This window comes from Scophthalmus maximus, chromosome 3 (genome assembly GCF_022379125.1).
Source record: "Scophthalmus maximus strain ysfricsl-2021 chromosome 3, ASM2237912v1, whole genome shotgun sequence".
NCBI lineage: Eukaryota > Metazoa > Chordata > Actinopteri > Pleuronectiformes > Scophthalmidae > Scophthalmus > Scophthalmus maximus.
The window spans coordinates 21,095,812-21,108,303 of record NC_061517.1 but is presented as its reverse complement, the minus strand read 5'-3'; the positions used below and the strand labels follow the sequence as shown (position 1 = coordinate 21,108,303).

Here is a 12,492-nt window from a genome sequence, read left to right as displayed (position 1 = left end):
CCTCGTGAAAAACGATTTTAATATTCAAGTTTACATGCTTGCTGTGAAACAGATAGAAATTCATTCGCCTAGTAAAATGCATTTTATCTGCGAGAAATGTCAGAGGCACTAAGGAGAACAGGGTATACTTTATGTATTTGTCTCTCTGAGATGTGGTTGACCTTTACGGCACGATGTGTAGGTATCACACCAAACACTGGGAGGCGCCAGCACATCGCAGCATCCTACATGGCTGTTTTACTGGGATTGTCGGGGTCGAAGGTCATGATCTCCATGTGGATAAGACCTGATTGGATGAAAACAAGTAAACTTGTTTGAAATTAAACTTACACACGCACACACACACATGCGCGCACACACACACACACACACACACACACACACACACACACACCAGGAGCAGCATTGATCATTTTTGAAGAACTGGCATACTCCAGATTTAATTAATTTGTTCTCCGCTCAGATTTGTGTGTCGCAAAAAAGGTCACATCGCCAGCCACCTCCAGCCTCTGCCACGCGGCAGTACTTACTCTTCCACTCGCCAACAGCGAGCTCCATGCTCTCGAAGGAGTCGTCGTAAGGCTCGGAGTCGGGCTCACTCTCCGGGTCGTGGTATTCGGCCAGGAAGGGATGGGACAGTCCCTGCTTGGCCGTCAGCCTCATCTCTGGATCCAGCAGCAGCATGCCCTCCATTAGGTCTACAGCTGGAGTCATCAACACAGAAAACAAAAAACAAAAATGATATTCTTCCCCAAAAAAACGAGGTGCAGGCTCTGCCGAGCATTTTTCCGCCGAAAACGACATCCAGCGGGAGTTGGAAACGGCGACGCCCAACACCGAAAAACGTTGGGCGTAAGCACTGGCGTTTCAAGTTGCCCCCAACCGAACAGAAGTTCAGGGGCCTCTTTCCCTTCCAAGACTTTTTTTTATTTTGGAGTGGAGCATGATGCCTCTCCTTTGTAGAGAACATTTTGAGCAAAGACTAGCAAAGAGATGAAGTCAAAGGGGTCACAAGAAGCGTTAGAATAATGCATATCATTCGAAGTCAACAAGTAGAAGTGGTTCAGGGCACCATTTTCATCCAGGGACGGGAACACCTCCTTGAAGTTTTTCTTCTTTTGGGCAGGGAGACCCTGCACGTAGGACTGCGCCTGGAAAACAGGTAATAATGTCATTTTTTTCGTTAGAGACCAAACCAAAACATCTAACAAAGAAAAGACCATGGCCAAAACATCAGGAAAAATAGACTATGCGAAAGGTGTGTTATTTTCCACATATATTTGGAAATGCACCGCATTTATGAGTTGGTTTAAATACCGAGTAGGAAGGCGGCAATGTTGGGAATGTAGACACATTGTAACTCACGTCTTTACTCTGCATCCTCTGAACCAGGGAGGAGTCTGGCGTTCCCGTCAGGCGGAGGATCTTTTTCAGCTGATCGATACCTGAACAGGCCGGTCAAGGAAGCCCTCGCAATGCACGGCATATGTACACCACGTAGACCTCGTGCCAGGGCAGTCGCACGCGTCGAAGCCAAAGCTTGAATCTACACTGTCGGGGAATTTCGCTCCTCTCCTCTCAGAGAGACTGAAAAGACGAGAGTTTGGCCTGTGCGAGGTCCTCTTAGTTTTGCCATGCCGGGACAGCCGGCGGTTAGCCAAGACGTCAGAGTCGCAGCATTTAGGTAACATCTTGCAAGACGCACCGCGATAAATATAGAACATACTCGGATAGAGACAGTGCTACTGTAGAGATAGCCATTCTGTGTGTGGGAGATAACTCAACATAATTCGGAGAGAGCTAAATGCACCCACAGGGACCGGGGTTAGAGAGGCTTTTGGGACGCCATGCACTGACCACCTGTTGATCTGTGTAACGAACACAGCTCCTTGTGATAGATACTTCTGCATAAGACATCCGCGGTTTCCCTCTTCCTGAGTCCAGCGTCAACTCCATCAATTTTTCCATTACATTATATGTTTTGTATATTTTTGGCAAATGATGTAACATTGGATGCAGAAGAAAATTATAAGAAAGGTCAGGATCGAAGCTGCAGGGGCGGGAATATCATGACTTCCGGTCGGTTGTATGATCAAGCCCCCAAACTTCCAACTTGTCCCATGACACCTTCAGTTTACAACACAGGCTATCTGTTGAAAAACGTTTTTTTTCTCCAAATCCAAGCTAGGACAACCCCTAACTTGACGGGTCAACTGACATTCATGTGCAATATGGTGGCGTACTCCATCGAGTCTCCCATTCAAGTCTCAGAATCCCATGCTTGAAACACTGAGGGTCGCTGTAGTTGAGCATGGCGGCGCGTACGGAGCATGAGAGTTGTACTGTAGTTGTACTGTAAGTACAGTACAACACAGTGAACTGAATATGTGAGGATACTGTCATGTCCGGGGAAAAGTACCTGGCTAGTGAACATCTCTGCCAGGATACAGGCGGCTGACCAGACATCCACTGGGAGGGAGGAAAAGAGGGGAGATTTATGATTTATCTATGTTCATATTTTGTCACGGCTAACTGCAACAACCTGCTCTATACTTTAAAGAACTAAAGATAGTATCATCACCTGTCTGAGTGTAGTGCATCCAGTTGAATATGACCTCTGGTGCTCTGTACCAGCGTGTGACAACGTAACCGGTCATCTCACTCTCTGTCTGTCTTGCCAGGCCGAAATCCAGGATCTGAGGACAGTTACAGTTCAATCCACCAATGAGAAGCCTCAGTGATTCAGTCCATAATGGATTTTTTTCAAATATTTATGTTTAAAAAGTGCTATGTAAATTACAATATGATTTTGGATGTAAAGCTGAATGCGGTCGTTGTCTTGACTGATCAACTTATACCTTCAATTCACAGTTCTCGTTCACAGCAAGGTTGCCGGGCTTCAGATCCTAAAAGTGGAAAAAAAAGACTGACATGACTGACATTTTTGGAAAATACGCTCCGTTGTTCCCTGTGTGACTTTTAGATTAAAATAATGAACTCTCAGGTGTGTATGTTAAATATAGAGCTGTTTAGCATAGCTGTTTAGCGTAGCTGTTCAGCGTAGCTTGGCATGAGCAGCGGAAACAGCAGTTCGCCTGGCGCCTTAGGCCTTATGTCACTCATGTTATCAGCTTGAGCCTATGGAGAACCATAAGTGTCAAGGTAGTGGTGATATTATCTTACTCTGCAAAATAAATATGCATTAATAAATGTCTTTACAAAATAATTTATCAATCTATAACGAGACTCAATATTCTAAATGAAATTTTGATCAAATGAAAACAGGGTTAGTAAAAACAACATCAAATATTCAACAAGTACGCAATGTAAAAAACACATGAATTGATTCAAACATAAATAGGAGAATCTAACAGTGTACTTGAGAATGCAGCTTGAAAACAGAAATGAATAACTGAAATCAGAAATTGAATTAGGACTGCAAGATTTCAATCAGGCATTTAAAAAGGGCAATTTCCAGCTTTCTGTTTCCTATTAGCCATAAAATTTGATTAGTCTTTTAGATTTTCCTTTTAGCTTTTCAATGACACTTTGGACCAGGCACTGGTAAAACGATGCAATCTAAATGTATTATTGTTTCCTTGACACGTGTGGTCCTCCATACAGGAACAGCAAGGCTGCATAGGCAACACTCCAAAGTAATAATGCTGTGTTCCGGTTTCCTTTGGAACTCGGAAGTCAGGTTTATCATTTCAGTATGATCTCGGAAATTGCAGATGGAACGCGCCTGCGTGTCAAAATTGGGAGGTCGGAAATAAATCACAACCCAGACTTCCGGGGTCCGAGTTCCGAGGTAAACTGGAACGCAGCATAAGACCATGTAGAGCCAGGATTGTGGCTGAGGGGGCACCTCCTACTGGTGAGGGGCGACTACTGCAATTCTGCATTCCATTGTGAACCGTCCATTTCTGAATATGGCATGATGCAGTTTGGTCATACTGTAAGACGCTGCTGACTTCATTACGTAGACTTTCACTCAGCAACTTCCAGTTTCCCCGATGTAAAATATCATTTAAATATCGCTTAAACTACAAAAACACTGAAAACAATACTAATCAAATTTGTGGAGTGTATTACTGATGCATCACTGTGCAGCAATGGACAATTGTGTAATCCGTATTCAAACACGACGTACAAAAACATAACGCTGTGCGGGTTTTGAGTGCAGTAGCAGAGCGCAGTGACGCCAGGAAGTCATTGGACCTTTCCAGGTATTTCCGTCCTTCATGCGAAGCTCCCAAAATGTTGAACTATTCCCACAAGAGTGAAATGCGAATACTTTAAAAGGTTCAAATACCAACCCGATGGATGATCCCTGCGGAATGAATGTACTGTAAAGAAGGAGAAGATAGGTTATAGAACATGGACACGTTAAACCTTACATGCACAATATTGTTTGTGAACAGAGCAGGCTCGTGGCTTCCTCTAAATGGCAGGTTGTAGGGTTGTGGATTTAAAAAAAAAAGAAAAAAGAAAAACACAGCTGCGTTTTATGCATTTTCCAGCAGAGTGGTTGGGGCCCGGATACACGGACACGAAGGGGACAATCGGCTTGGGATCGAAGCGGTGTGACGCGCAACTCAAAAGACAAACGGCCACATTTGAGGGAGTCAGTCTTGTTTTCCCACTTGAAGACGTGCTTCACCTTTCATTTCCATAAGGCCACTCTTGGTTACACATTGACCAAAGGGGATTGTCCCTGAACTGGAGGCGTCACACTCGCCGCTGCCGGTAAGACATCGGTGTCTCTGCCACGCTGCTTACTTCTACCTCCCTTGGACAAAAGGAATTTTGGTTTTCAGATCTCGCCTCCTGCAGTTTGTCACCGGAATAGCCTTCCCGCAGTGTTTAGCGTAATAATTCCATTGATACATTTGAATGTAAATAACCACTGAGGGCACCGTCTCTCTGGGCTGTACCTTGTTTCATTTTCAGTGAGGCAGCTCTAATGGTGAGTGTGCGTGTGTGTGAATCATGTGTGCGAATGTGAGTACGTGTTCTTGAATTCATTCGCAATGTGTGTCGTGTTGTTTTATGATTTTCATGTTCCTCTGTGTGGAGCGTGTGTGGACATTGTAATGGAGTGCCACGTGGCGGAGGGAGCTGAAACTGAAGGCCCTGAAGACAGCCAGGCCACACATGTTGTAGCCGGCGCCCTTGTTGCCGCGGCAACATCGGGAGTCAATATGCGCGATTTTTTTCTGATATTTGCCGGTTTGTTAATTTATCTTGAGCAAGTATCACACATCTTGTTGACATACTGTGTATGCCAAGGTCATTATTAGGTTTCCTTTGTTTATTCACAAAGATGAACACGTTTTTATTGTAGGTCACCTGCAGTGGTGGACAGTAACGACATACATTTTACTTAGGTACAGCTTTTTTAAGTATTTGTACTCTACTTGAGTACTGATTTTTTTGGGCAGGCGGTTCTCCTGCCTTAGTTCTATGTTTGAAAAGTTACATCTGCAGCAAATCCCTTGTTTGAGGTGACAGGACACAATGCGTCGAGGTGAAGAATAAAAAGTACTTTGAATACTTAGTAGTGGTTTTAAAAGCAACTACTCCTGTACGTTAACTCTCATCGTACTGTGATCTCCTGTCTGGCTCCCGGATGTCTGTGGATCCGTCGGGACGAGAGAATGTGTCGAATGGAGGAGAAGCATCCGTGCACTGCTCTGCTTAGCCTGAATGCATGGATCAATAGGTTCCAGTCAATATTTCTTCCGGGTCATTTTTTGAGAAACTATTTTGGAAAAATGCTGTAACTCATTAACTGTTGAATTGACCTTTTAATGCTCATGCAACTGATGCTTTTAAACTACTGTTTACATACTGTACCACCTGACACTTCAGCTACTGTATTTACAGTACACACACACACACACACACACACACACACACACACACACACTTCATCTGTCTCCTGGCACTTTGTCTTCCACTGACGCTTCCTTGGCTGCCTGGCGACACTTGTACAGATGACACTTCTCTTTCAGTTCATCGCAATTTATTTTTCAGCTCCCGCGACTCATCAGGCCCCTTTTGCCCCTCACATTTTCACTTCAGCGGACACTCGCGCGTCCGTCAACACTTCCGACTCCGCTCAGCCTTTCTTACTACTTTTGCGTCTGCACCATTGACAGCGAGCTCCACGACAGGCGTCGCGAAAAAAACCCAAAAAGGATTCTGTAATGCAACCGCAAGTAGAAGTTAACGCACAAACACTCACCTTGAGTCCTCTGAGAAGCTGGTAGAACAGGTACGTGATGATGCGCTCAGACAATCTCCTCCTCTTCATGATGTGGCCCAGGTCCTGGGCTACAAACGGCATCACCATATAACTGTAAAGAGAGAGACAAACAGCAAGAGAGGAGAAAAGCAAACATGAGCAGACTTGCCCCCACACGCATCCTTTGCTCGAACTCCCGGCGCATGCACACACACGCACACACACACACACACGGCGTGTCAGCGGCATGCGCCTCCTGACCCTCAACTCACAAGGTTTGGAATTTTTCCAGCGCGAAGTCGGGTGTGAAGACGTCGAGGAGGCAGATCACCTTCGGGGAGGAACGCAGAGAAGGCGTAAGCATGAGATGTGACCGGCGACACGCGGGTCGGTCAGAAAACACATTTTCCAGAGCTGCAACCAGAGAGAGACAAACAACAACAGGCACGTCCCGGGACGCCTCGCGAAGGATCCGTGCGTTCGGGGCACTGACGACATCGTGCTCGGATTTCTGTGTTCGAAAAGAGTTTGACCCCGTGCCAAAGGTTTTTCTCCATGGGTTCCAAATACCACGACACGACGTGACCGCACGAGGCCCAAAGTCGACCGAAGGCCTCATGTTTCCCTTTTCCACGCGTGTCTGTGTGAAAAAGGAAACGGAGGGTTTGGGCGTTCCTCGAAGGGGGCTTTTCGCGGGAAACACTGGGCCACGAGGGGCACCAGCAACGCACACGGCACCCCTCACCCCTCTACGCTGGAAGGCCGAGTCTTGTGAGAGGATTCTGCATCGCAAGAAAGATTCTAGGCTGTCAGTGGCTGGTTGGCGTCTGTTGTGTAGAAAATGAGGGGGCGTAGAGGGATAGTGTCCCACTATGAGAACCAGTCAGGAATGAAGATTCCTCCCTGGAGCTCGAGCTTCACCTTCCCGCTTAGATAAGGGATCGGAAAACAAATAGGCCGATAAAACCACTCACTGCGCGACAGGGAGGGAGGGAGGGGCACGGTCGGCCTGTGTGTTGCAGATAGACATGGACAAGGCTTTTCTTTTTCGTGTGTCGCTCCCTATTCTCTTCCCGCCCGTGTTCCCACTTGGCGCACATACGTTTTCGTGCTGGATGTGGCGGAGCAGCCGGAGCTCCCTGTAGGCCCGCTTGGCGTGGGTGAGGGACTGGAAAGGCCGATACAGCTTCTTGATGGCCACCTTCTCCTTGGCCTTCTGGTCCGAGGCCGAGCTGAGCGGGACACACACACAGCGTTAGGGAGGGGGACACACACACACACACACACACACACACACACACAGCGGGACGAAGGAGCGGTTGAGTGGTTGCTGCGACCGATGCACGCGAGCGACCGCTTTCAAACACAGACAAACGCAGGACTTGAAGAGCTTCAGCAAGAGGCTATCTATCAATGCATTGACTCATCATTGATTAATCCGCTGAAAAAATCCTTTTCATCTATAAAATGTCCGAAAAAAATACATTACTCTCGAGCAGTCGATCGATTAATCAGCAAGCGACCGATTCGTGAGTGAATCGGCAAACTACTCTGACAATCGATTAATCGGTTCAAATAGTTTTCATGGAAAAAAAGAGTGGAGATTCTCTGATTTCAGCTTCTCAGCTTCCAATATTCTCTGGTTTCTTTGCTCCTCTATGGCAGCAGACTAAATGTCTTTGGCGTGTGGACAAAACAAAACGTCACCTCGGGGGTTTCGGGAAACACGGTCGACATTTTTCGGAGCAAACAGATTAATCGATTATGAAAATAATCATTAGTTGCAGCCCTGATATACACTTTCCATCCCACTTTCCCAGGGCCAAAGGTGGCCTTTTGAAATGACTTGTTCTGTCCGACATCTTAAGAAATGATTTTCAAAAAAAGGACACATCTCAACAGTCAAAACTCGGGCCAAGCATTTTTCCCGACTGTTGACTAACTGATGAATCGATTCAGGGTCCCAGCTCCACTGCCACGGGGTGTAGGGTTGTTTCTTTGCAGCTCCTGTTTAATAAAATTCTTGTTTTGCTTTTGTGTACATAATCCTGATTGAATCCTGTGTGCATCTACAGATATCAAACTTCCAGATAAGCACGACCGTTCAGTCCCTCATGCCACCCCCCCCCCCCCCCCCCCCCCCCCCCCCCCGCCCTTCTCTGTTTCCAACAAGACAACATCACTAATAAGATCTCGTCCTTCAGTGGCTGCTCATTACACAGAGAGATACCCTGGATTCCTGCGGGAGTTGTTCTGTGTGCTGCGTGGTGGGGGAGATTCTTGTCGTGTCCCAGGACCTGCATTGACTTGCTGGCACTGCCTCGGGCGGACAAAGGCGCTCCTGTTGGCAGACGTCGGTGTAATCTAGGCCTCTCTGGGACCGTGTGCAGCAACACGAAGGACAAGAACGACAACAACAACAAAAAAAAACCCAGGGCGGAGTGGAATGCTGATTCGGACGGCTAATAGAAAAATCATTTGGGATGCAAAACACTTGGATATTGACGGTCAAAGGGCAGGCGGGGCACCTTTGGCCGTCTACAAGCCAGAATGAAAAATCAATCATGAATTTGAACAGCATTTACCAACAGTGCGCCTGCTTGTTGCACCACGTGTATGTTGGAGGTGGATGAAGGTATTTTGAAACACCTTTATATGAGACTTTTACTGTATAGAATGGGAATTCCTTTGGAAGAAGTCAAAACGAGAAGAGTTTTATTGCAGGTTGTTAGGTTTCCATTGGAGCATTAGAATTTAATTTATTATAACATTCCTTATTATTTTAAATCATACACTGCAACCCCCCCCCATCCTCCTCCCCAGGTAGAAACTCACCACACTGTCCCATAAGCGCCGGAGCCGACCGAGCGCAGCGCCGTGTACCGCTCCGGGACGTCCCACGTCGTCTTCTGGACCTCCTGCCTGTGGAAACCGGCGCTGACGGGGGAGTCCTTCAGCGGAGACTCCATGGTCCGCTGGGGTTTTTCTTTTTTTTTTTTTCTGTTTCAGTGTCCAGTCGCGCCACAGAGAAGCTGCTGTCCTTGGAGCCTTTGGAGTTTCGACCCGACAGGTGAAGTCGGGCAGCGAAAGGTAAGAGCGGCGCAGGAGGGGAACGCCCCCACCCCCTCCACTTCCACCCCCACCCACGTCACACGGGGAGCTGTCATTCACATGACTGGTCCTTATCAGCTGACACAAACAACATGAGTAAACAGGCTGGGAGGATTAATAAAGTCACATATATACTTTCCTATATTTATATATATATATATATATATTTATATTGACAGGATCATTTTTCTCTTCTTTTTTTCCCTTCTGACACATAGCCTCACATTTTTCTAACAGATTCCATAACTTACTGACACATATAATAATAATAATAATAATAATAATAATAATAATAATAATAATAATAATAATAATAATAATAATAATAAATTGCATTTATAGAGCATATGAGCACACAAAGCCTATACTTTGTGTTTGGCGTCCATGCGGAGATTCAATATCACCTGGGAGAAAACACATACATGCTTTTGGTCATATTATATTATTGTCCCATCTGGGATTATGGGTTTTCACCCTCATTGTGTCCGAACAGAGCATTACAAAAAAAAAAAAATTCTCCCCACCTTTGCCTTCGAGTGCAGCCAGGTAAATGTTTGGCACTTGTTTTCACAGATGTAAAACTTGATAGAAAAGTGTTTAGATATTCTCTAAATAGACCATAGAATATGACTGAAAATTATAAAGAAAAATACCGTAAAGATATTTCATGACAGTCTGTGGTCTGATTTGTTAAAAAAAGAAAAAGCATTGAGGTTTACGACTGGGCAGGTACTCCACATGTATATTATTTGGCTGGTTTAACGTTAAAGGTGACAGTTCCCATAAAATCAACCAATTATTAAATGTGTTCTGCTTTGCTTTCGACCGCTGAAACCCAATGTGTTGACGAGTACTTTAAAGTGGTGCAAACAATTCATTTCACGCCAACAACTGTGGACATTACAATACATTACTTTTTAAATGCACAAAAAAAAAAGAAGAAGAGGAAATATGCATTTGGGTAACAGATACAATGGAGAGCCAGCTCCAAGTTAAAAACATGTACAATGAACCTCTTGGGCATCATACATTTGACCTCATGACAGAAGAGTTGCTCTGTATAATAGTTTTAAAGGTGAATACACAGAATATTATTGTGACTTCTGTCTTTAAGTGTTTTCATATATAAAGATCTAATATTTGTCAGCCTTATATAGATGACCTCGGCACCTGTGGGCCTCGACAGTATTATCTAGCCTCGACCAGCAGAGGGCAGCCACGTGTCGTTCTAGTGGGCTCAGATGAGGAGGAGCGTCCCGGGCCCTGGAGTCATTGTTTCTTTTATCCTGAATGAATTCTCAGTTCATGATTCAATCAGAAAATGTTCCCAGCAGCAGAATCATAGCGCTTGTAGCACACACTGTGTGTGGGCAACGGTCTTGTGTCAATCTTTGGTTTGGTAATAAAAACTTAAAGCCATGATCGCCAGAAGTGAACTCTTGTAAAAACACACACGTGTATGCACGTCAGACACGTCATCGACTTGACCAAAATATCACAAGAAGCACAAATGCGCCGCTGAGCTGAACTGTCAGTGTGCACAAATCCAAATGCACGTTTCACCTTGTTGTATTTGCTTCAGCCCACTGTGTCAAGTTGGTGTGTCAACACAGAGCAACATGTCCGAGCAGCACTTTCAAAATAAAACCCTCATTTCAATCATAGAAGTCAAGAGTCGGGCACAATCTTTTATTTTCATATTCAATGAAAAACTAGTATGAATCTGGTGTGGATACAAATAAGTTTAGTTTTTTTTTTTTAGCTTTAATGTTTCTGAGAACAGACGTGATGGAAGAAAGGATTCCAACCTTCTTCTTAAGCAAAAGCAGCAAGGTATACAATAAGCCTGCATGCCATGCATTCAAAATTAAATGGAACATAAAAAAATAATTATAAGTATTAGCATCAAAACATGCACAAGAAAAACCAAGTGAAACTGTATAAGTATTTTTTATTCTTCCAAATAGTCATTTGAGAAGAATGCTTCACATCAATTACAATTATTGAAGCATGTCAGCATCACTTTAACGCTGCAGCTGCTAAAGGCGGGGCTGATGTCACCATGCATAGTAATGTGTTACCGAAAAAAAACCTAAATTAAAAGCCAGTTCTCCCATATACACTTACAGTACATACAGTTTCTCAGTTGGGAAGGGAAACTTGAACAAAAAAAACCCCAATAAAAAATACAGTGAATACACAACAATAATTAAAGTGCCAAAGGAATACAGACAAGGGGTTCACAAGATTAAAAAAGAAAAGGAAAAAGGGAAAAAATATACGTTAAAATGAAAATTAAATTAAAGGTCAGTGAGAACGGTAAAAATACATTACAGGTTGGTTTTTCCGATCAGTTTGGAGAATTTGCCTCATCGTCACCTTCCTAAAATAATTGTGTAAGTCATTTTTTAACAAAAATGTTTTGGTTTTTTTGCCTAGATTATGTCCTCATGATCCTCTGGTAAAATCGCCTACATCCTCAGTTGAACAGATCGGATCATTCTACCACTGTAGCATAATGGCCTATCTCAAAATTGTGACTTAGGCTGCTTCATTTTGCCTAAGTCAAAAGACAATGTGACTTAGGCAATTTTAAAAGCTTTTCAAGGTGGCGGCTGCTTCAAGAAGAATGTAAATCTACCACTGTGTCAGTCAAGAACCCAGCAAAGAAGATCCGGAGGGAGAAGTGAAGAGATGCACATGCCTCCTCAGCATTATGTTTCGATCGTTTGTCAGTGATGCTTTTTTTCTTGACAGAGTTGAAGGTTTTAAAATTGCTTAAGTCACAAAGGCATGTTCAAAATTTTGCCTGACTCATTTATTCCTCTTATGTTACATAATTGACAGACATTGCTATTAGTATGCCAATATTCAATCTTTTGTCATGACCTTTTTGAGTGAACTTATTAAAAAAATTATCATACATTCAATATTTGGTTCAGTTTCCTGTGGTTTCAGAAAAAAAAACAGAAAAAAAAATGACTTGGCGCCATTATTTTTAGAAAGGGGACGACGTGTAACTTTGTAGATTAAAGGCTGCCTGGGTGTCGCGGCATAATGGTCCCTTTATTTTGAAGGTGACACCATCCGACTTCCGGCCCCGGCGTGTCTGGCCTGACGTCCCGGCGGTC

General features: G+C 44.3%; 1 protein-coding gene across 2 annotated transcripts; it reads right to left on the bottom strand.

Annotated features, from left to right (window-relative positions):
* On the bottom strand, positions 1 to 9,358 carry zgc:171775 (STKc_p38 domain-containing protein). 2 transcript variants are annotated; one of them, XM_047330705.1, is made up of 12 exons: positions 9,086 to 9,356; positions 7,353 to 7,482; positions 6,523 to 6,581; positions 6,251 to 6,362; positions 4,320 to 4,349; positions 2,859 to 2,906; positions 2,582 to 2,696; positions 2,398 to 2,469; positions 1,366 to 1,445; positions 1,073 to 1,151; positions 531 to 704; positions 1 to 286 (listed from the first exon to the last, which is right to left on the bottom strand). In XM_047330705.1, the coding sequence occupies exons 1-12, from the start codon at positions 9,217 to 9,219 to the stop codon at positions 225 to 227; spliced, it is 1,095 nt and encodes a 364-aa protein (XP_047186661.1). In that variant the 5' UTR covers positions 9,220 to 9,356; the 3' UTR covers positions 1 to 224. The 2 variants fall into 2 exon arrangements, with proteins under 2 accessions (XP_047186661.1, XP_047186662.1); XM_047330706.1 differs by lacking the exons at positions 6,523 to 6,581; positions 7,353 to 7,482 and having other exon boundaries at positions 9,086 to 9,358.
* Between the last annotated feature and the right edge of the window lie 3,134 nt (positions 9,359 to 12,492).

What these genes read in the sequence shown, in the direction of transcription:
- zgc:171775 (XM_047330705.1), bottom strand. Translation starts at nt 9,219, where the DNA reads ATGGAGTCTCCGCTGAAGGACTCCCCCGTCAGCGCCGGTTTCCACAGG. An exon ending in GGCGCTTATGGGACAGTGTG is followed by an intron (nt 7,483 to 9,085) that starts GTGAGTTTCTAC and finishes TGTCCCGCTCAG; the next exon opens with CTCGGCCTCGGACCAGAAGG. An exon ending in CCCGTCCCTGGATGAAAATG is followed by an intron (nt 705 to 1,072) that starts GTGCCCTGAACC and finishes TGATGACTCCAG; the next exon opens with CTGTAGACCTAATGGAGGGC.